Source organism: Micromys minutus, assembly GCF_963924665.1.
Source record: "Micromys minutus genome assembly, chromosome: 2".
Lineage (NCBI taxonomy): Eukaryota > Metazoa > Chordata > Mammalia > Rodentia > Muridae > Micromys > Micromys minutus.
In genome coordinates, this window is record NC_137971.1 from 16,966,558 (window position 1) to 16,990,783 (window position 24,226).

At 43.4% G+C, this 24,226-nt stretch overlaps 2 protein-coding genes across 3 annotated transcripts in view; one reads left to right on the forward strand and one right to left on the reverse strand.

Moving 5' to 3' along the window:
- The first annotated feature begins 14 nt into the window (after window positions 1-14).
- COX15 (cytochrome c oxidase assembly homolog COX15) lies at window positions 15-17,333 on the forward strand. Of its 2 annotated transcripts, XR_013974921.1 has the most exons (10): window positions 15-161; window positions 1,456-1,646; window positions 4,500-4,622; window positions 6,364-6,550; window positions 9,525-9,692; window positions 11,196-11,277; window positions 12,947-13,101; window positions 14,525-14,638; window positions 15,735-16,032; window positions 16,128-17,333. XR_013974921.1 is itself a non-coding variant. In XM_080911412.1 (9 exons), the coding sequence occupies exons 1-9, from the start codon at window positions 72-74 to the stop codon at window positions 15,864-15,866; spliced, it is 1,242 nt and encodes a 413-aa protein (XP_080767538.1). In that variant the 5' UTR covers window positions 15-71; the 3' UTR covers window positions 15,867-17,333. The 2 variants fall into 2 exon arrangements, 1 of the variants encoding a protein (XP_080767538.1); XM_080911412.1 differs by having other exon boundaries at window positions 15,735-17,333.
- Window positions 17,334-22,109: 4,776 nt separating this feature from the next.
- ENTPD7 (ectonucleoside triphosphate diphosphohydrolase 7) overlaps window positions 22,110-24,226 on the reverse strand; it is a 37,498-nt gene continuing 35,381 nt past the window's right edge. Inside the window, exons 10-11 of the mRNA XM_080911487.1 lie at window positions 23,893-24,054; window positions 22,110-22,493 (exon numbers count right to left, since the gene is read on the reverse strand). Coding sequence (XP_080767613.1) covers window positions 22,262-22,493; window positions 23,893-24,054 — 394 coding nt within the window. The 3' untranslated portion in view covers window positions 22,110-22,261. The remainder of the gene's footprint in view (window positions 22,494-23,892; window positions 24,055-24,226) is intronic.

Consider the following 24,226-nt stretch of genomic DNA (forward strand, 5'->3'; position numbering starts at 1 on the left):
GCTGGAGGAGAAGGGACCGCAGCGGACTGCAGATCGCTGGGACGTTCCGGCAGAGGCGCTGTACTGTCAGGATGCAACGGTTGCTCCTTCCACCCCTGAAGGCCTTGATGGGCAGCCGCAATGTTGGGCTCATGGTCCCTAGGGCAGCGTCCAGACTACAGGTACCCACTACAGCTGGCCCCAATCACGGAAGCCGGGCTGGGATTTTAAAAAAAAAAAAGCCAGGATAAAGTAAAGGGGCCGCCCTGCAAGTCCTGATCTCCTTCACTTTTCACGACACATTTCCTTGTGTCCAGACACCTCTCAGAATGCAGAACCGGAAATATTGCCCACTGTTGTGCATTACTGGCCAATTTATATAGCTTTTAAGTTTCAATTTTCTTTTCTGTAGAGTGGGAGAACTACCTATTACACAATGTGGTTGTGAGGGTTAAATTTTTAAGTATACACCAAACCTTTAGCACATGATAAAAGTTGAGTAATTTATTTTGTTTTATTTTTGCACGTTTGGTTTTTCTAAAAGCCGCGAAGCAGTCAGGGACGCCTGTGTAACCCCATTCTACTACAGAGAAGGGAACTGAGGCTTATTTTAAGTTGCTTGTCTAAGATACCCAGTTAATTAGAAGTTGGAAACTGAACATTCAAACTTTTACAGTTAGTGTTAGAATCAAAAGAAGATGTGTGTTCTCTTATCCGAATCATTAGTAAAAGGTTTTGTTTTGAAGTTTTACACACCAGAAGAGGGCATCAGATTCCATTACAGATGGTCGTGAGCCACATTGTGGTTGCTGGGAATTGAACTCAGGACCTCTGGAAGAACAGTCAGTGCTCTTAACCACTGAGCCATCTCCCCATCCCGTGGAAGAGTTTTATGATGTGAAGAAAAAACAGAGAATTCTAGAGATTATTGTTATGTTATGATCCTGAAAAAAAAAATGTTCACATGGTGCCTGCCCAGGAGGAGTCAGTTCATTCGATTGTGAGTTCATGTGTTGAATATGTATTGGGTCTTGCTATGTAAGGGACCAGTACTACAAACAAAGGGAGGGAGTAAGAGGAAGACTGACCAGAACCTGCCATGCAGTGCTTCCAGCTTAGTGGGCCTTAGGGACAGAGCACCTGATACACAACAGTGTGTTAAGGGTTGTGGTAGAGGAGGTACTTTGTGCTGTGATAGTGACCTGTTGTAAGATCCAGAAAAGTTTGGGGAGTAACAATGCCAGCCCAGATCTCCAGTGGGTAGTGTTAGTCGGGCATCAATGGAAGTGTGTGGGAGGGGACAGCACATTGAGACTGAGAACCCAGTAGAAAAGGGTTCCAGCAGTGCCAGTAAGTAGTGACTAACCAGAGAGGTAGCTGGGAAACACAGCCTCACGGGACACTTTACTCCAGTTAAGCTGAGGCTAAGTGTTGGTAGCAGATTCTCCAGTTACAATTTTCTGTCTTGCTCCTTAGTGTGGTGGCAGCTGTTTCAGCAGGCGTCCTCTGAGGCCAGGGCAGTATAGCACCATCACTGAAGTGGCTCTGCAGTCAGGAAAAGGCGCAGTGTCCCTTCCTTCGAGGGCAGCCGAGCGGGCAGTGGGCCGATGGCTCCTGGTGTGCAGTGGAACAGTGGCTGGAGCAGTTATTCTTGGAGGAGTGACCAGGTGAGTCAATTACTTTTGGTGAGTCAGGTTATCAGTAGGAAATGGGAGCTTTGAGCATCATTTGTGTACTGGCTGGTTTTGTGTCAACTTGACACAAGCTGGAGTTATCACAGAGAAAGGAGCCTCAGTTGAGGAAATGTCTCCATGAGATCCAGCTGTAAGGCATTTTCTCAACTAGTGATCAAGGGAGGAGAACCCAGCCCATTGTGAGTGGTGCCATCCCTGGGCTGGTGGACCTGGGTTCTGTAAGAAAGCAGCTGAGCAAGCCAGGGGAAGCAAGCCAGTAAGTAACATCCCTCCATGGCCTCTGCATCAGCTCCTGCTTCCTGACCTGCTTGAGTTCCAGTCCTGACTTCCTTTGGTGATGAACAGTGATATGGAAGTGTAAGCTGAATAAACCCTTTCCTTCCTAACTTGCTTCTTGGTCATGATGTTTGTGCAGGAATAGAAACCCTGACTAAGACAGTCTACTTTAGCTCGCTCCATTACAGATGGAGAAACTAATAGCTTGCTCTGTCTTATAACAGGTTGATTTTTTTTTTAAGAGTGATCCCTTTCTTGGCCCCCTCAACCCCAATTCTATGCAAGGTATGAGGTCAAGGCTCTGGCTACCATGCAGTGTCCACCAGGCTCCAGAGGTAGTCACTGATGAACTTCTGTGAGAACTGCACACTGGGTTGGCCACAGTGGGGCCATGGTGAATGCCCCGGCTTGCATTCATAATCTCGTTCTGTTTTACTAATTTGCTGATAGAGCTGAGCCACACACACTGCAGAGGGGATGGTGATGGTGTTGTCCTCATCCACGTCTCTCTCCCGTCTCTGGAGATCTCCCTCCATCTCTCTGAGCTCCTGTAGCTCTGTGGTGAGCTGACAGAGCCTGGCCTGCAGACAGGTACCCTCCTTGCTGGCTGCTTACGTTCCTTCCGTTCCTTCCACGGAAGTCCTCCTCCACTGCCAGTCTCAAAGCTGCGGGTCATTGCTATCCTGCATCTCCAGCAGCTGTTCCACCATCCGCTCATGACACCTGAGCAGCCGCAGCTGCTGCACCTCAGTGCGGTTGGCCCCCAGCAGCCTCAGTAGTCGGTACCTCCATGTCACAAAGAGCCACCATGACTCCAGGTTGGCGTTTCCTTAGTAGTAGTTTCAGTTTCGGTCTCAACTGGTAGCAGGGCATTGTTCTACATTGCTTCATGTTTCTCTTAGGTTGTCTTTATATCTGTAAACAGACTTTATGGATTTAAGTTTTCCCTTCCTATAACATCTTTAACTTTTATGTATTTATTTAGTTTTGTAATTATTGACAAGGCCAAGTCATTTGTCCTGTGGTTACCCAAAGTCTGATGGACTGTCTGGTGATGTTTAACATATCCTTTGTCCTGAAAATGAGTAGTTGCTTATTAGATTCAGATTGGGAATGAGGGGACAAAATACTGCATTGGTGACAGAGCGTTCATTGTGGGATCTGTTGGGGATGACAACTGTCTTGATGACTATTGCCTGAATCCATTATTTCATGAGAAATCCAAAATGGTAATGTTTATTGTCATTACCCAAGGAGACAGTTGTTGTCTTCATTTACTAATTTCCAAAATAATGACTCTGTTCCCAAGATCCCCCAAAGGTTACAAGTGAAGGACTTGGGTTTTAAAGTTCATATATTTAAATGCATTGGACAGATCTTAGTCCACTCTGAGGACTGAAGTTTGTGTAAAACTTCCCAACTTAACTGGTGGGAATCTCTTAAATTGGTTCTTTTGACAAGACCCTTTGGTGTATGCTTCTTCTTCTTCTTCTTTTTATTTTATTTTATTTTTTTGGTGAAGATACTTTTTAGTTTGTGTGTGCATATACATATGAGTCTGCACACATGTAGAAGTCAGAGGATGACTTCATTCCTGGGTGCCGCTCTCCTTTTCTTTCTTTCTTTTTCTTTTTCTTTTTTTTTTTTTGAGAGACAAGACCTGTCATTGACCTTGAACTTGCTGGATATGTTCGTCTCTACCTGCCCAGAACTGGGATTACAAGTGTGTGCTATTGTTTGTTTTTTTTTTTTTTTTTTTTTTTTGTTTTATGTTTTTTTTTTTTTTTAACATAGGTTCTGGGGCTCATGTCTAGGTAAGCACTTTATTGGATGAACTGTCCCTCCAGCCCCTACTTTCTATTTTTAATGAAGTGTGTGTGTTTATCTTCAGGTTCATTGTACCCCTGTTTCAAAATACTGTGTGGATAACATAGGCTGTTGTGGGAAATTGCAACAAATTTAAATGATATTATCTTGAACCTATATTTCTGTAATAAGTCTCTTTTCCTGGTGTGGAGAGTTAGTTTTAGCTGGTGTGATATAGAACTCAGTGGTTGAGTGAATACTTAGTGTATGCAAGGCCCTGGGTTCGGTCCCTAGCACCAAAATAATAAGAATGCTGTTTGTGCATCTAATACGGAGTCCTTTAGTCTAAGTATTGTTATTGCCCATAAAGAAACACTAGTGAAAGAATTAAGTGAGACCCAGGCCTGGTGGCACAGGCCTGCAATCTCAGCACTGGGGAGTGTAGCAGGCCTAGGCTACCTCAGAGACTCTTTTTGGGGGAAGAAAAAAAAATTAACAACCAATGTTTGGAAGGAAGCAGTTGAATAAAAGAGCTGAGAATAAAATGAAAGTGTAAGGGATTAAGAGCTGGGCTTTGGGGCCTGCTTTGTGGAAGAACCTGGATTCCACACCCAGCAATACAGACTAAAGGAAGCGAGAAGGAATTCATGCCCCTGGGTTAAGTTCAGATCTACCTGTTGCTTTCAACTACTTATGAATAATCCAGAACATAACACGTAATAGGAATTTATTTCCTGTCCCCAGGTTGACGGAGTCTGGCCTCTCAATGGTCGACTGGCATTTAATAAAGGAGATGAAGCCACCCACAAGCCAAGAAGAATGGGAAGCAGAGTTCCAAAAGTACCAGCAATTTCCGGAGTTTAAAATGTAAGTGTTAGTGATAAAGGTACATATGTGTGTAGCAAGCTTGGAGATATGGTTTCTCACTGAACCTGGAGCCTGGCTCACAGCTGGCAGGGCAGGTCTCAGTGATCTTGTTCTTCCTCACAGCACTAGAGTCACAGGTTCACACAGACATGCCCAGTTTTTAGATGGGTGCTGGGGATTTGAACTCAGATCTTCACGGTTGTGCACTGAGCCCACTCATACACCGACCCATCTCCAAAGCCCCTCAAGTAAATATCCCATCTTAGTTAAGGTTACTGTTGCTATGATGAAGTCACCATGGTGACTCAGAGAGGAAAGGGCTGTTTTCACTCACAGTCCATATAACAGTTCATCAAAAGCAGGGAGGACAAGAACTCAAGCAGTGTAGAAACCTGGCAGCAGGAACTCATGCGGAGGCCACAGAGCCTGCTTACTGCTCTAAAGGTGGTGGGACCTCAGGGAACGGAGCCTAAAAGTAAGGCAGTCTAAAGTTTCATGCAAGAGCCAGCTTTATCCAGAGCATCAGGCGATTATACTCTGGGGGTTAAGAAGAATCACATGAGTAAGGTGTTCAATCACCAGCCACATGTGGCAAAACATGTTTTTCCACAGAGGCCATGAATAACAGCTGAAGAAACTGACCCACTCCTATCCACTGTGTCTGGAGGAGCATGAAAACACATACCAAGAAAAATCCTGTGTTTTAAAGAAACTGACCCACTCCTATCCACTGTGTCTGGAGGAGCATGAAAACACATACCAAGAAAAATCCTGTGTTTTGAAGAAACTGAGGTCACAAAACTCTTGTTTTCTTGGAGTTTTCTCAGAAGCAGTCAGAATTCTCACACGACTCCATTATTAGACTGTGTCCCAACACAGGGATGCTGTTTACTGGCTTGTTCTCATGGTTTATTTCGCCTGCTTTCTTACAGAACCTAGGACCATCAGCCCAGGGATGACCCTACCCTCAATGGGCTGGTCCCTCCTACATCAATTGCTAATTTAAATATTCTCTACAGGCTTTCCTACAGACCAGTCCCGTGGAGGCATTTTCTCACTTGGGGTTCACTCCTCTCAGATGACTCTAGCCTGTGTCAAGTTGGCATAAAACTAGCCAGCACATGTCCTGTTTAATTTTTTGCTTCTTTAATGTAAAATGTAAATCTTTACAATTTCTAATCTTTAAAATTTTACAATGTAAAATCTTTACAATGATTAAATTTATTTTTTGATCTTTGGTTCCCTTAAGTATAGTGAACTGCCTACTCTAAGCCTTTTAAGTCCTGAGTCATGTTAAAGTTACTTAAAGAGGAAGATCGCAGAGCTAACAAGCTGAAGGTTTGAGAATGTTTCTGCATTCCATAAGGAAATAAAAATCAAATGGAGGAGTTGGTGAGATGACTTAGCCCCTTGCCCCATAACCATGACGGCCTTAAATTCAACCTCAGAGCCTATATAACAAGCCAACTGCAGTGGTGGACATCTATAATCCCAGTACTGTTGGGAAATGGAGACAGGAGACTCAGCCAGAATTTCAGGGCCAGTCAACCTGAAGTTCATAGTATAGTGATGGGTGTAAGAGAGACCCTAATCAGACACAAGGTTGGAGGAGAGGACTGAGTCCCAGAGGTTGTCTCTCACCTCCACACACATTCTGCGGCACGTATGTGTCCGTGCACACAAAGTAAGTACAGAAATCCAAGAGTTCGCTCTTTTTTCCTTTGACTCCCATTTTACCTAGCCTGAATCATGACATGACGCTGGCCGAATTCAAGTTCATCTGGTACATGGAATACTCGCACCGGATGTGGGGTCGAGCTGTAGGTCTTGCATACATCCTGCCTGCTGCCTACTTTTGGAGAAAGGGTTGGCTCAACCGTGGCATGAAAGGACGTGTTCTTGCCCTCTGTGGCTTAGTCTGTTTCCAGGTAAGATTTATTCAAGACCGAAACCGAATATACTCCAAAGAGTTGGCATTATTTAAGAAGTCATCCTTGAAGTGCTACAGTAGAGTAGGTAAGAGTGAGCATTTCACTGCCATAGGCTTGGCCTTAAGCCGTCTGACTTCTGTCATATATGATTTCCCTACTGTAGATAGATGTGGAAGTTATGTCTGGTTTTTCCTCCTAGCCCCATGCTCCCATAAATGAGACTCAGACTCAAACTATATTTACAAAATATTCTGGCTATAGAGTTAGGCTTTTCTCTTATTAGATCATAAATTAAATCACCCCATTTATTTTAACCTACATTCTGCCATATTGCTGGTTACCTGTGCTCAAGTACCATGTGTCCATCTAGTTATCTCTTCCGGGGCAAATATCCAATACCTGGCTCTCTCCCAGATGTCCAACCTTCTATTTTACCCTTTCCTATAGGCCATAGGGTTTTAGTTGACATGTGATACATCATACAGTATACAGGATATTCTCTCTCCAGGTGGAGATAACAATAGTGCCACTTTAAGTGTAGGTGTTAAATGAGATAATACCTCATTGATGTCTAAATAAGTTTTCAAAAAGAGCATTATCTTGTGCTACTAGAGGTAGAGTTTGTGCCTCTATTATGGTCCTTTTCCTGTATCCTCTTCCATTTTTCTAACATGTCTTCTGTCTAAGAGTGATCCCTGTTGGAGAGTGGCTATAGAAAGCCACCTGTCTCCACCTTTTTGACCCTTTTCAACTCCCTAACACTAGATAGGAAAGAAGAAAAGATAGAAAGGAAAGGGGCCACATTATCATTAGACTATTTCCTGCTGATTAGGGGCATCGAGTTCCTTGAGGCAAGTTTGAGCTTAGCCATCAGGATATCTGATTTCTTCTTGTTTCTTCTTTGCGTATGACTGTGTAACAAATCATGGCCAACAGCAACCAACAACCACAGTACCTCTCGGGCATTTATATATATACCCTCTGAAAAGTTCCCAGAATTCCAAAGGTCACACAATCACAGAAACTATCTGCTGCTGGCAAAATCACACCACCACTAGAGCATGAGGAAATCCTAGTCAGCTGCTGTGGACAATCTGAAGCAGCCCATATCCCACACCTGGGATTAAAACAAAAACATAAGATTTCTGTGCTCTTTAAAGAAATCAAAATTTCAAAATTGTCACTGTAGAAAATTCCAAAAGAACAGTTTGTGGGATGAAGGTTGGATACAGATGTAACTAATGTTCAAACATACATAGTATTTAAAAGCATGTAAGCTGGGCTTACGGAAAGGAGCTTTGCAAGATTTCGGAAGTCAAAGCTAAGAGCCAAGAAAAGGAACTAGAGAAGACACCAAGTATTTGGGTCAAAATGTCCTGTTGGTGTCACAACATCAAAGAAACATCAACATTTGGCCTGTAGAAAACTAGGTGGTTAATTTAACTCAGAAGTTAAATTAAGGAGATACGCTAGTTAAGACGAGATTAACAAACTGGAGAGAGAGATGGTTAAGAGCACTGACTGCTCTTCCAGAGGACTGAGGTTCAACTCCAGGCCCCCATGTGGCAGCTCACAACTGTCTGTAACTCCCGTTCTAAGGGATCTTACACCCTCACATGGCATACATGCAGGCAAAACGCCAATGCACATAAAATATAAATAATTTTAAAAAGAGATTAACGAGGCAATAGAAACAGCAGCAGAGAATTAAAATTTAATGAAGGTTAACTTTTATATTTTAGTGACTAAGCAAAGTTAGATGGAATAAAATATAAGTTTAATAAAATAAAATGAAGGTAGAAATTTCAGCTGTCATGGTTGTGTGAGGAAGCAAGTTGGGGTAGAGAATTTGCACTGTATATGCCTTTATTTCCCTGTGTCCCTGCAGAAGAGAGTAGTTATAGCCAGGCTAATCTTGAAAGGGGAAGGAAATATCAAAATATTTTAAAAAATCAAAGAATTACTTGAAGTAGAAGAAACTCACCCCTTTGAACTGGTCATGTGGGGTTGAATGTGGGCCATGATTGTGTCTTATAAGATGAGAGTTGATGTGGTTTGGTCATTTGCTAGTAAAGCAAAGAGCCCCGAATCACATTCTGTGAGCTTTCTAAGCAGAATCATGCATTTTGTTGGTGAGGGGTGGGATTTTGTTGTTTCTGTTTGGTTGGTTGGTTTGGTTTGGATTTATGAGACAGTCTCAAGTAGCCACATCTGACCTCCAACTTGCTGTGCAGCCAAGTATGACCCCAAGTTGCTGATCCTGCTGCCCCTTGTACCCAAGGGCTGGGATTACAAGCCCATCACATCTGGCTTAAACATGTGCTTTCTTTACCAATCTCCCTCCCTCCCTCCCTACCTCTTTCCTCCTTCCCTCCTTCCTTCCTTCCTCCCTTCCTTCCTTCTTTCCTGAGAGCTGAAGTCCTTTTTTGACTGTGAGTTTGGAGTTCAACTTTAAATTTCTTCATCTCCACAAATTAGTTTCCAGTTTCATTTTTTTAGAGAATAGAAATATATTTTTGAAAAGCAATCTGCATGCAAATTGCTGCATAAAAATTATACATTTGTATGACCTCCCCAGACTTTTATGTTTATCTTATACCCACCTATCTTGACAGTAATTATTTTCAAACAGTTAAACTTTATTAAACTTTTTCTAAATACAGTCTAGGTTTTTTTTAGAATAAACTTCTGTTTCACTGTTTACTTATTAAATTATATTGAGTACAGTTTTGGGTGCCGATAAACCATCTGTGTGAGCTTATATACATGAACTATCTTTGGCAAAATGTAAATTCTAAACAGTGACCAAGCACTAATACTGTTAATACAGAATTGCCAACAGGTCCCAGTTCCTGAGCATTGGTTGTATAGGAGATGTAGAAAACCAGTTGGGTAGGGCATTCTTTCTGATAATGTAGTTTCTTAATGGGTCAAACCTTGTTTGATTTGCCTCTTTCTACTTGACTTGTAGGGTCTGTTGGGTTGGTATATGGTGAAAAGTGGATTAGAAGAAAAACCAGAGTCCTATGACATCCCTCGGGTCAGTCAGTACCGCCTCGCAGCCCACCTGGGGTCAGCCCTGGTTCTCTACTGTGCCAGCCTGTGGACCTCCCTGTCACTGCTACTGCCTCAGCACAAGGTAAACATCAGTCCTCCGGGTCACCACAGCTGCCCAGTGCTGACATTGCAGGGAAATGGAAAATCTGGTTCTAATGCAAAGTTTGTAAGTCAAAACCAGATCCTCTTTAACTAACACCTGTTGTTTTTGCTTTGGCAAAAGTGTATCTGTGAGATTCTGATTTCAGTTCTTTGGGAGACACACACATACACACACACACACACACACACACACACACACACACACACACATACACATACACACATACAGGAAAGCTACTTGATGATATAGAGGCTGAATACCTTGTCAACATTATCTAGTGAGGAGTGTAAAAGCACAGACCATAGGAAAAAGGCAAGGGGAGCTGACAGTGAGACATAACCCAACCACTTCAGCCCTGGCTTCCAGATGGATAGTGAACAGCAAGACAAGGAAGACTAGATCAAGAGCTGTGTTTGAACTTTTGCTGGTGAAAAACAGCCCCATTACGTGGTATTAAGTGGGGACATAGCATTCAGTCTGACACTGTATTAAGCCACAGTGATTTATGTCTAAAAAGTGCTTTTCTATATGGTTTTTCTTCAGGAAAATGTCAGTTTTTAATGTTTTATGCTTTGACTCAAAAGTAAGTTATAGTTTTTTTGAGGCCTTCATTTATAATAGAAGTCTCAAGTTATCACAGTAATTTAGAACATTATTTTCTTTCTTTTTTAATTCTTAAACTTTTTTCTTTCTTTCTTTTTTTTCTTTTTATTTATTTATTTTATTTTATTTTTTTACTAATAATGATTGTGGGTTGACCAGATGGCTCAACAAGCCTGAAAAAATGTGAATTCAGTCCTCTAATCCCACGTAAAAGTTAATGAGGAGAGCAATAGACTCCACAGAATTGTACCTACTAATAATTTAAAATATTTAATTTTAAAAAGTAATAAGTAAACATTGAATCATGTGTCACCCTGAATAAGCTGTTCATGGAGAAAATTGTGATGCAACATTATATTTTTCAGTAGAATCGTTTAATAGGTGTTTAGAGCTAGGGGCTTGAATCCCAGTAAGGACTGAGATGTTCAAAAGGGAGCCAATATCAAAGCATTTTCATAGTAAATACTCTTCATCTGAAAATTTCTTCTTCCTGTGACTTCCAGGGGATATTTATAAAATAAACCACCTCCATCTATAGCTGTTTCCTGACAAGCTGTCATTTTAACCCCGTGCTCTTCTCATTCCTTCCTAAGTACTAGACGTATGTTGGAACAGTGTCTGCTGAGGCTGTTTAGCTGTTAGAACAGTGCGTATTAGAGTACCTATCCTGTGTTGAAACAGTGTCTGCTGTAAGCATTATTCTATATTGGAACAGTGTCTGTTGGGAGTCCTTATCCTATGTCGGAACAATGTCTACTGGGAGTCCTTATCCTCGTCAGCAGACAGAAACCATCTGACCTTAAATTGTCTGGGTTTGGATTTGGAGATCTTGAGTCTCCATGATTCCTACCAAACAGCTTACCTGATTATCCTTCTCAGTTACCAGAAACCCGACAGCTCCTGTGGTTGAGGCGCTTCGCTGGCGGGACAGCAGGCCTGGTGTTCCTCACGGCTCTCTCAGGTGGGGCTCGGCCCAGCGTACACAGAGCATCTCCATCCAGTGTCAAGTGCATTTCTTGTATGATGCTCTGCTCTTCCTGCTGCCTCTTCACTTTTTTCTGTCACACTTGGCTCCTTCACACCCAGCATCTGTTCTCTGCTTCCTGCTCCTCTTCACTTTTTCCTGTCACACTTGGCTCCTTCACACCCAGCATCTGTTCTCTGCTTCCTGCTCCTCTGGCCACTCAGTTGAACAAAACTATTGAGCATTTACTTAAATCCACACTGCACAAGTTCAAATCAGTTTCTGCCTCTAACTGGGAACTGCAAGCTGTGTATAAAACAGATGATGACTGTAAAATATGTATATAAAGTACTTAGGACAGTGCCTGGCGTGTAGTAAAAGCTGTGTTTATTGTGGTATGTAAGCATTATTATACGTTATACCAGAATGGGTCAGACAGATGGCCTGTCCTCAGGGATGGTCAAAGATGACAGGTTCATTGGAGCTCAGACTAATGTAGGCCTTTCCTCTTAAGAGTTTTAAATTTTTTATGTATGTGTACATGTGTGTATGTGTGTGAGTGTATGTCACATGTATGTAGGTATACGCAGACCAGAAGAGGGTATTGGACTCTCCTGTAGTGGAGTTATACATGGTTGGGAGCCACCCAACATGGGTACTGGGAAGTGAACTCAGGTCCTCTGGAAGAGCAACAACCACTGAGCCATTGTTCTAGCCCTAGGCTTTTTTTCCTTAATGTGTGTGCTCATTTTGGAATGCATTATCTAGTATAGGACTCAGAAGCCCCTTGTGGTTAACTTAAATTCAGGTTAAATGACATTTAGCTTTCATTCAGTTACACGAGCAGCCCTGAGTACTCAACAGGGGCAGGTGGCTCCTGGCGAATGTTTGCAGGAAACATATACGAACACTTCAGTTATCACAGAAAATTCTGTTAGATAGGGCTGCTCAGCCATGAAAGTGACATTAATTCAAACCAGCCTACCCTACTCAGACTCTCCGCTCTTCACTTCTATATAATGTGAATTTTGAATTTTGGTAAGTCATGTTTACAAAAATGATTCAGATTTCTCTGACTTTGTTGATAACAGTGGATCTATCTTCCATTCACTCAGACCTGACTTCTTTTTGTGCTTAGACAGGGTTTAGTTTGTAAGTTTGTGATTTTTTTTGTATTTTCTTTGCTTATTCAACATTATGGAATCCTTGGGAAGAAAGACAGATAATGCACAACAAAACACATCAGTAACATTTGGTGCCATGAAGAAAGTAAAGCAGGGTGAAGGGAGAGGAATGGAGTAGAGGGAAGGGTGTGGGCTCATGACACATCGGGGAGTGAGGGAAAGGGAGTAAATTCTCAAGTTCCTAGTGACACCAGCAGTCAAGGGACAGGAAGGACACAGTCAAAACAAACAAAAGATAAATCTCCAGAGCTTCTGGTCTCTACCAGAGACATGCTGCAGTCTAGGGGTTGGAGCAGAGGATTCGGGGTGCTGCTGAGTTCCTGTAGAGATTGTGATGTATGGTCTCACTAAGAAGCCCCACTTGCCTGTTTCTGTTATTCTCCTTATCGTTCCTCTGTCTAGCTCTGGGTAGGAGATTTTTCTGTGTTCAGAGCTAATACTTGGTCTTCATTTTAATAACTCCTGTGTATCTTGGCATGCAGGGGCTTTTGTGGCAGGGCTGGATGCTGGGCTTGTTTACAACTCCTTCCCCAAAATGGGAGACTCTTGGATCCCAGAGGACCTCCTGACCTTCTCTCCCATCCTGAAGAATGTTTTTGAGAATCCTACCATGGTTCAGTTTGATCACCGGCTTCTGGTAAGTGTGCTGCTTTGTGATAGTGGGCACACTTTTTTTTTATGATAGGGACCCCACACCAAGCACTGGGATTGCCAGCGAGGCACTGTGGCCTTGGGTAGCAGGGGTGTAACTGCTTGTTCTTTTAGAAGCACTTCTAGGACCATTTGTCTGATCAGACATTTTGTCGCCATTACATTCAAATTCTAGCTTCAAATCAGATAGGCAGATAATACTGACCCCAAGTCCTGAACATGCCTGAGTGCCATTGCAGCAGACTACACAACACAGCTGTGGAAGAGCCCCAGGGGGCTTCAATAATACTTCTTCATTCATTTAACAGATAGGTCCTGATTGTGTGGGAGCCATACTAAGACTGCCCTGGCAGCCTGAGTGTGATCAACTGTACCCAAGAAATCCCCATGAGCAGTAGTGTTGTTAAAGAAGGCAGGGTAGGTCATAGGGCACAAGGCATAAGAGGGAGACCTTGATAACTGGTGAGTCTGAGAGAAGCTTTAAAAAAACACGGAGTTAAGATTAGCTGTAAGCAATACATGTAGGAGACCCCAGAGTTTCTCCTGCAGCATTCTTAAAACACCACCAGCAGAAACAACCTCTAGAGTGAAGGTTAAACTGGGGCATGATGCCATCAGATGGAGGCATGCCCAGTGTAAGAAGGTAGACAGGGAGATGTAGAGAGGACCATATCCTTGGGCTAAGGCTGACATTCAAGGTTGTCTCAGTCCCCACCCCTCCACAGTATTTTAGCATAAGGATACTGATTGGGTCTGCCCCTGTAGCTCCCTCTGAAACATGTAGCTATATGACAGGAAGCATTCTCTCTGGCATGGATGGAGAAAAGAAACCTTACTGCCAGCCCCAGACCCTTATCTGGTATCAGTGAGACCAAGAAGTATCATGTCTTCATCAGCTGGGAGCACCACCATACCCTCCACTCACAGCCCAGGGAAGTTAGGTCCTCTCTGTGCCGAGGTCAGCCCTGCTTTAAGACAGTAACTCCAGTCCCAGAGGCTTCTGGCCTCCTCAGGCACCACATGCACATGGTGCACAGACAAGCATGCAGGCAAAACACCCATGCACGAAAAAAATAAAAATAAAACTTTGAAAAAAAATATAAAGTTAGATACAAAATTATAGCCAAGGATACAGGTCTGATTGAGAAAGTAAGACTGTCACCCAAGGGAAGGGAAGTATGTACAAAGTAGTAAACACAAACCCCAGTGACACTCTGGGTGACAGTGCCACTTCAGTTGGAGCAGAGGGGATGGTGGCAATGCTAATGGGGAGCAGCTGGGGTGGATAGCATCCTCAGTGATTCGGAAACTTGTTCCTGTTTGATGACTGGCTCCCGAGATGTGTGAGGGGAGTGGAGTCCGTGTGATGGAGATCCTAGCTGCATGATGGCCATCTTTGTCTCTTGTAGGGAATCACATCTGTCACTGCTATCACAATGCTCTATTTCCTGTCCCGGAGAATCCCCCTTCCTCGAAGAACCAAGATGGCAGCGGTGACTCTGCTAGCTTTGGCATACGCACAGGTCTGTTGGCATCCCCCAAACAGAGCTAATGTTAATAGTAGATTAATAATGATAGAGGGTGGCAACACATTGTTGTCACAAAAGGAGTGACATGGCTAATAAACACAACAGCCTTTGATATTAGAGAGGAGCAACTGAAATGACAAACACCATTTTGTGCTTGGCTGTTGGGAGCAGGCAGAGATGATGTATTAGCGTGGGTCTAGGAAAATGCACACGTTTGGATATTCTTGATGAAACCATGAGCCTATAGCTTTCTTCAGAGAGCAATTAGACAATCTAATATATATCATATATAAAATAGGTAAAAGGTTTCGGTTCCTAAAACTGGCAGTTGTGTCTGCCTTAGAAAAACTAAGAGCTTTGAGTAAGAAAACTTAGAACTGTAAACAAACTAAAACCACCACTGTATGTCTCTGCTGTGGGTACAGCACAGCAGTTTAAGAAAAAGCAAGGGACAGAACAATGGCTTAGTTTTTAAGATTTATTTACTTCATGTATATGTGCATGCTGTTGCCAACACTCCAGAAGAGGGCATCAGATCTCATTACACATGGCTGTGAGCCACCATGTGGTTGCTGGGAATTGAACTCAGAACCTCTGGAAGAACACTCAGTGCACTTAACCACTGAGCTATCTCTCCAGCCCAGAACAATGTATTTTTAACAGCAAAAAGTCTATATGTATCTCTATATCCGAGCACTTGGGAGGGAGAGTTTAAGACTAGTCTGCTCTATATAGTGAGTTCCAAGCCAGCCAGGGCTACACGGTAAAACTCTGCTTCAAACAAATAACAAAAACAGAAAACTGTGTCAATAACCCAATAACCACAGATAAGAAAAGGGAGGCATATAGAATGGTAGTAGTGACCAGTGGGGACAGGAAGCAGGTAAGCTGGGTGTGGCAGCTCACGTGTATGATCCTAGCACTCGAGACGGGTAATAGGATTGCTGCACCAGGACTGCTGTGTAACGGAGTTCTTTGTTTTACGGACGCTTGCTTCTGACATGGGGTGCACGCATTTGTAATGTCTGAGGCAGCACGGAGGTCTGTGCAGTCACCTTCAGGGTTACTGCTTTTCTTCTTTCCTCAACAGGTGGCCTTGGGCATTAGCACTCTGCTAATGTATGTCCCAACTCCGCTGGCTGCCACACACCAGTCAGGCTCCTTGGCTCTGCTCAGTGGTGCCCTTTGGCTTATGAATGAACTCCGAAGAGTCCCAAAATAACTCTGAGAGGATCATTTCCTAGGACTGGAACTGCCTCGGGAATTCATCACCAAGCACAAGAACAGCCTTTTTAGGAAGGTGATACTGACATACCACATGGTTTCCAAACTGGTCAAGTCATTCGAAACTGTTCTGAGATGGGCACTGGATCAAGAATATCTCTAAGGTGTGTCTATACCAGAGGTTTCCTTTAATCAGGAATCTGTCGTTTGCTGCTTAATCGGCAGTCTGATTCTCAGATCTTGTTTCTATGTGCTGCAGACTCCTGACCACTAGTCAGGTGGCGGTGACAGTGACAGACTCAGAACACACGCTCCAATGGAACTACTCAACCAATTGACTGGTGACTGAATGTTGGTTTGTTACAAAGGTGTAGGATTGTCATATTTTCTCATTTTTATAAGCAGCTAATTAGCTGGATTTCTGAAGTGAATATTCTCTTTTATGTATATGTATGAAGGTGCCCATGGAGGCCAGGGAAGGAGCTGGATCCCAAGGCTGGAGTTACAGGTAATTTTAATGTGCCTGATCAAGCAGGTACTTTTAACAACTGAGCCATCTCTCCATCTCTGGAGTAAATATTATGAAATTAAATATTGACAGTTTCAAATTTTTAAAAACTATATGGAGGCTAAACATGTCTGGCCTGGGGTTGCACATTTGCAATTTCTAAGCGAGATGATCAGGTTTTTGTTTGTTTGTTTTAACTCTAATAATTATTCTGAGTCTCAGTGTATCCTAAAGGGTACTGTTCTTAAGTTATTCTTAGTAAAAACAAAGACATATGTGTTTTACTCTCCAAGTCCCAGGCCCTGGTGAGCTTGTGTTATTGTACAGAAGGGGTTCCCTCAACCTCAGAACCCAAGACTCATCCTTGACCTACAAAATCACACGGCCTCATTTAACCTGTTGGGCCCATGTGTTTGCCGCAGGGTAGAATCTCCTTTAGACAGAAGCTTTTTGAAAAGGGGACCAGGGCAGCTTGCACACCAAATCCACATCTCCAAATCCACAGTCTTTGGTTAGAAACAAACAGCAGAGGGCAGGAGGATCCAGCCAAAGATCACAACCATGATGGCGACCTGAGTCGGCTCAAGTCTCTGATGTTCTACTACATTATTGTTTACTGCAGTTACGCATGCTCGGAACAGTTTAGCTGTTTAACTGAGTTATGGTTTCTGTGTGGTCCTGAGATCAGAGATCATCTTAACTATTTTTGTATCTGTATTTTGTGTCTGTATGATTCACCATTTTATATATATATATATAATATGATTCACATATATATATATATGGTGAAGAAAGCATTTATGAGTTGGAGAAAAATATACAATGTCTATTTCAGAAAAAGCCATTGCACACTGAAAGGATTAAATAATTTCCTTTAATGTTTCAACAGTCTGTCAACAGTTTTGTCCATTGTTTTTAAATTATAAAGGTAATTAAAACATGTATTTTGTCAGCTAACCCAGGATTATTTTTTCTTTTACCAGCCCCATGGGATTGATTAGTCCATAACTCTTATGACATTATTTAATCTTTACTTATTCTTGTGTGTGACTGTATATGACGGGATATACACTGTACATGCATGTGCATGCAGAGATCAGGGGACAACTCCTGTGAGTTGATTCTCTCCTTCTTTGTGTGGAAATTGCTTTTTACCTGCTGAGCTGTCCCGGTGGCCCTGGTCTGTCCTTAGCCTATGCTGAGACCTGCATCTGCTGCAGCAGAGTTATCAGTGACTGAAAGAGTGAAGTTGGCTGCAAAGAGCAGCTCTGATAATCAGGAGTTTAGAATAGCAGTTTGCTTGCAGCCCTCCTAGTCTTAGAAATGGTGGGTTATATATGGGCCAATGCCACACGGAGCCACATAAAGGTGACTGTTGCCACTCCAATACACTGCACTCTCTAGAACTCCACGCTTATCAGAATATTAAGAATTATTCCAAAAAATTTAAGAATTCCACAAAAATTTTTTTCCACCACCTGGCTGACAAAATTCTTAACAGAAGGCAGATAGAGAGCAGCCTTAGCCTCGGAAGCAAGGCGGTGCTGCAGCCTTTGTCCTTAAGGTTGAAGGTCACAGTGGAAGAAGCCATAGCCACGGCAGAGACCAAGCTGAAGGCAGAAATCATGGGCAAGACATGGCGTACACATAGCTTCAACTAAGTGGACAGTGGAAGGAGAACTTGGAACAGAAATGCAGACAGAGTGCTCGGGATCCCTGCTGGCAGAGGCCAAACGCAGGGCTGTGCTCCGTGGGTGCATAGCCTTCAAACTGTGCGGTAGCTCAGATTTAGAATGTCTTCCTAGGGCCCATGGTGACATTTTTGGGAATGGTGGGACCCTTGTGGCCATAGCTTCCTAGGTCTTTAAATCACTGGAGGACGAGTGAGACTCCCAACTCCATCCTTGCTTTCGTCCTGGCCATGAGCCGAGAATCGCTTTGCTACACAGGCCTGCTGCAGCGCGCACTTCAGTGCTGGCTCAAAGCAAAGGGACACCTGCCTGCTGAGCTGAACATCTAAACCTGTGAACCAGAACAACCCTTTCCTTTAGAAACGATCTCAGACGTTTGTTACAGTAAGTGGACTAGCAGGCTGTGGGTGAGAGGGTCTATTATTAGTCCTGCTTTAAGGGGGGGCTCAGGAACAGAGACTTCTTCAAGCTCGCCTGGCTGCAGGCATGGGTAAGCATCCCAAGGCTCCAAGCATTTTCAACTCTGATGTTTATGCAGTGACCTGGTTCATATTTGAAAAGCCGGAAGCCCTTATAGTATGAGCAATAAGTCTATTTTACAACATAAAAGAGTCTTTTTATTGCTCAGATTTCAAAAAAAGAAAATGGTCTGCTGGTGTGTAGTTCTCCTGTCCTTCTAATGATAGTATTAACAAACAAAAATAATGAAATACTAGGCAAAGGGGAAATATGAAACACTCCAATGACAGCCCACTGGGATATAAAACAAGACAAAGCTGGCTTAAAATAGAACCCAAACAAGCCTCCCACAGAAACAGAAAGCCCAGCATTGACAGGAACCCACGTAGGGTACAATAGCTTTTCCAGTTAGGTCACATCCAGGTTAGGAGGGTGGAGGCCAAGGACAGAGTCACCCACAATACAGACTGTCTGACTTCACTGCTTGGCAATCATTACTTACAAAAATATTTGTGATTCTGTATTGTTAGCCAAAGGTGCCAAAACCTGGTTTTAAGTTCTCATTTTTGAACATATTAATTTTTATAGTGCCAACAAAATCTTCACGAGTTTGGCAGAAGTCTGCCATCTCCACAGCAAGACTAGGGCTAAACATAAATTAAGACACTGATTAAGAGACTCTGAAAGAGCCATTGCTACTCCTACTTAATTCCTAGTCCAGCTAAAATGAAGTCACATACGAATCCATGTTTGGAAACTTCCCAAGAATCGGCACCATGTTCTATAATGAGGTAGACATCTCGGTTAGGCATTTGTGCCTTCATTCAGATTGTAATTATATTATTGGAATGTTGTTTCAGAAAAACATTGTGCAAAGTTAATTGCTTAAACATAAAACTGAAAGTTTTTTTTTTAAACCTACTAAACCAGATGCAGCGAAAACTCGGCTAATGAGATTCCATTTGAGGTCTACCCAGTAGGAATGAGGGAGGCACTCAGAGTTGAGAGCATTATGCTCAGATCCTCTCGACCACATAACAGTGTCCCTTCTTATTTTTAACCTATGGAACCTGAGAAGTCTTACGGTAATAAAGGCAAGTCTAGATCCCATAATATGAAAGAAGTAAACAGGATATGATGCACCAAACAGAAACTCAAAGACTAAAATAAATTAAGAAATATATTTATATTGAGAAATGATAAAGATAGGCATCCTGAGATTTTTTTTTCAACTATATAAAGAATGCAGGGGTATCAATCCAAAAGGTTGCTGTAATGATTAAATAACATATAATAAAGAACACAACATTCTTAAGCATGATACAAACAAGTGCTTGACAAATGGTAGCTTCTAGTACCATCAGGATGAAGAGGAAGTTCAGTAATAGCTTCAAAGCCGGACTAGTTACCCCGCCCTCCCCCAGCTTCAGTTGGAGCACATGATTTCGGTCACTGCTAACCTGCCCGGGAACTTCCGACTAGATTCCCAACACATTGAGACAGCTATAGAGAAACCAAGATGAAGTTAAAGGATCCCTGAGGAAGCAAACGGCTAGTCAGAACATTTTAAAGCAGCATTAAAAAAAGAGAAAAAAAGGAAGGAAAGCAGAGACTCTCACAGGACTTAAAAATTAGAACGATAGAGAAGAGAGACAAGTGAGAAGTCTTATTAGAAATGTCAACGACAAAGTCGTAATGAAAGGTAAAGGACGGGAAATGAAAGCTTGGCCAGATGTGCACTTATCTAATGTGCACACATGGTGGCGCACGCCTGTAATCACAGCACTCAGGAGGCTGAGGCAGGAGGATCATTAGGAACCAGGCCAGCCTGGATTATTTAGTGACACCCTGCCTCCAAAAAAAAAAAAAAAAAAAAGGAGGTGGGGAGGAGGAGGAATGGAGGGAGAGGAGAAAGGAGAGATGGGGAGGAGGGAGGGAGGGGAAGGAGGGGGAAGATGATAACTGAGAACTCACCTAATGGTTGAGTTAATTCGCTTATCCTCACGTTGGCTTATCCCTAAGACCATCTTTACTTTTTTCTCTATTTCATAAATTATTTCATTTCCTTCTGTTCCCAGTAGGAGTTTATTTTCAAAGAAATTCATTTTTATTCTTTAGACTTTTTTTTTTCCTTCTGTCTTCTATCCCTAGAAATAAAAGGCTTTGGCAAAATGAAAACCAGCCAGGCCTGGTGGCACGCACCTTTAAACCCAGCACTTCAAAGAGATGGAGGCAGGAAGAACAGGGGTTCAAGGCTGGCCTTGGCTACCTAGAAAACTGGGCTCATGACACCTGCCTTACTCCACAAAGGAAGAAATCAAACTACTGCTTCAGCCCTGGGAACAATCCCAGACAGGCCCTCATGGTTCTGTCCAGAAAATACGGAATCCACAGGGGGACGGAGGAGCTAATGCTCACGGACTACATGAAAGGCTGGCTGCAGAGAGGCTAGTTTCTGAGAACCTCGGGGATATGGCTTTTCTCTCCCTATTACTGGGAGAGCTGTTTGTGACAGACATCCAGAAAGTGGCCAGGTTGCTCCATGGCAGATTTATCTAGTTCTTCCAAAGTTTAGGATTTGTTGTCTTTCAATTATCTCAAAAAAAAAAAAAAAAAAAAAAAAAAAAGTAAAAACCTTTGACTTTAAGCCAGCCATGATGGCTCAGGAGGAAGATACAGGTCTCTGTGAGTTTGAATCTGAGGCCAGCATGGTCTAGAGAGCAAATCCCAGGAAAGCCAAGGCTACAGAGACCCTATCTCAAAAAAAACAAGAAAACAAAACCTTGGATTTTACTGCCTTTGCCCACTCTCCTGATGCTATTCTTTCTTAAAACAAAACAAAACAAATACATCCCTTTCCAAAATATACATCTTAGCAACGGAATGAGGGAAGTCACTTTGAATCTTCTGCACATTCTATACCTGTGAGACAGTAACCGGAAGCAGGCAAACCTAGGTCCACGGCACCCGTCACGGTTCCATTCTATAAGCACACGTACGGCTCAGAAGGCAATAATGCCCAAGCAGCCTGTGAGGCACATAGACATGGAAATGTTTCTATACTGGTCAGACCAAGTATCGGATAAAATACTGTTAGATCTTCGATTAGTCGTTCATTTCAAAGGCGCTCTACCGTCTCAGATCTATATAACAAAATCAGCAACACTGCCAGGCATATCGGAGCACACCCACAATGGCTTGTCAAGTAAGCAAGGAAGTTGTATCATTTTGGTTGCCTTGAACTCTGGTCCACTGAACCTCAGAGATCTTGGGTCCCTATTCAAGGCTGTGGATCTCCACATAAGGATCTCTCTGTTACAGAGAAAAACAGGGGCAACTGCATTTGCTGGAATGTCTCTGGCTTTGTAGCAGTCAGTCCAAGTTGGTTTCAACCATGCCTCTGGTTGCCCAATCAAAAACTTGCTTCAGCAAGGGGGGAAAAAATGCTACGTCCCAGAAACAGATCAGATTTCTGAGAAGGAGAAGCATGCTTCATTTGGGCTAAGCTTAGCACCGGCCTCTCGACATTTAGTCCCTCCAAGTTAAATTGTGGCTTCTGAGAAGAGGTCCCGTCCTGGGCACCAAAAGGAAATTAAAGTGAGAAAGTAGAAATTCACAGGCCAAAAGCAGCATCGGAGGCCAGTTCAAGAAAGTGGAGGAATTCAGTAAGCAGCAGCGGTGGCAGCAGCAGCAGCGATTGGAAGGAACTGGAGATTCCCCACTTCCGCTCCAGCCTCACGGCCCCACCTGCACCCCAATCATCGGCACCACTTGCTCGATCCACAGCAGGTCCAATGGAGCTGAGGCTCGCGTTTGTCTGCGGTGAATTCTGTGGATGCGCAGAAGGTACAGGACGATCGCCAGAAGCACCACCAGCGTACAAGCAAAGAAGAGATAGTGGTTGTAGACGAAGGAAAGGCGGAACCAGCTGCCGTGAGCTTGCCGGACTCCTCCCTGCCGGAGGTCCCTGGGGCGGGGTGAAGAGAACTGTTAGTTTCAGAGAGGACATGGGCTGTCGGCTGAAGTCCCACCATACTTTACCTACTTATTTCCCACCCAAGCATCCTAAGAAACCAGCTGTGCCCAGCAAATGAAGCTTAAGGACACCCGGGCTGAGGGCTGAGACTCCTCCAGCACCTTCTTTTCCGTGGTCTACCGGAAGTTTAAAAAAAAAAGTGAGCAGAGAGGCAAAACTGTCAGCTGCAACATAAATCTTTTGTTGTTTGAGGTTTGGTTTGGTTTGGTTTTGGTTTTGAGAGAGGGTCTATGTAGCCTCTGTGTTAGAGATTCACCTGCCTCTGCCTCCTGTGGGATTAGAAGCGAGCATCCCACACCCAGCTAGAACATCTTAAAGCAGTTTGTAAATACTGTACTAAGAGTAGAGCGTCCTTGAATGCAAACAAGGCAAACTGAATGCATCTAGATCTTAAAAAAAAAAAAAAAAAAAAAAAAGGCTGCTGTGTGCGTGCAGGCATGTACAGGAAGTGGCAGTAATCTGGAGAAATGGCATTATAGAAACCAAAGGATGCTGGTCTGGTACCTGGCCAGGATAGGCACCATTCTTACACCGTCCAGTTACTAGATCCACTTTTGTTTGTATGACCTGAAATGTTTTTAAAAATCTTCAAATGGAAAATTTTTTATATAAACTATGGATTTCTCATTTCTCTGGACACACAGGAACTGGCAAATGCTGGGACAGATAGCACCCTGTGGGACAGACTCAGTATCTAGGTGGAGCGCTCTCTCTGGTCCCACACTGCCACACAACCCACTTTCCTCACGTCTGTCCCGTCTGCTTCCTGATAACAGAGTTTAAAGGAAAAGGCACAACTGAGTAAAAGTTCTTCTTTTCTCTGAACCTGTTCTAGAAGAGAGGATATAAAACCTGCCCCAAAGATCTCACAGGCCATAGTGGCAAGGCAAGGGCCTCCCACAGCTGGAGGAAAATACCCACCCTGGAACCATGCTGGGTCCTTTTTCTAATGCTAGCTGACCACAGACTGTGGCAGGTCACTAACACTGTGCGGAGAATGATTCTACTCGGTAGGAAAGACGGTTTTCCCAGTCAGCCTCCTTCAACTCCCTGTCAAATATGGTTTCCAGACTAACTTACGACTGACATTTTAGGTCTGCAGTAGTAATCCTGCAAATGTTTAGTGTGAGCCCAGTCCTAATGAACAATCCGTTGGGGGACAGATAAAGCTGGGTTTCTGAAATGGCAAAGGTGGGGAAGGGATTCCAGACTAATCCATCTCGCCTTTTCTGACTCAGCATCCCTCACTGGGGGAGACAGCAGGATTCTCTGGAGGCAACAGCTTAACACCCCCTGGTGTCGGGGTACCAGCTTGCTTAGTTGACTTTACCTGAGTGGCAGGAATCGAGTTTTGTACAGAATTGCTCCCAGCGTCCACTGCACCTCTCTGTCGTACACCAGCTGCACAGTCTGCAGGTTAGGGTAGTCGTAGGGGAAGTGGAACCCCTCGTGCAGGACTTCGTACATCCACGCTGACTTAAAACACTGGTACCTGTGTTGTGAGAAGGTTGACAACGCTGTAGGGATACGAAGAAAACCTAACCACAATGCACTCCTTTGCAGGGAGCCATGTGTTTGTCAGATGTCACCGACCTGCCTCTTCCTGCCTCATCTTCTCACCTCTGGGGAGAGCCAAATTGGAGCTGGGGGCTGGGGTTTTCTCC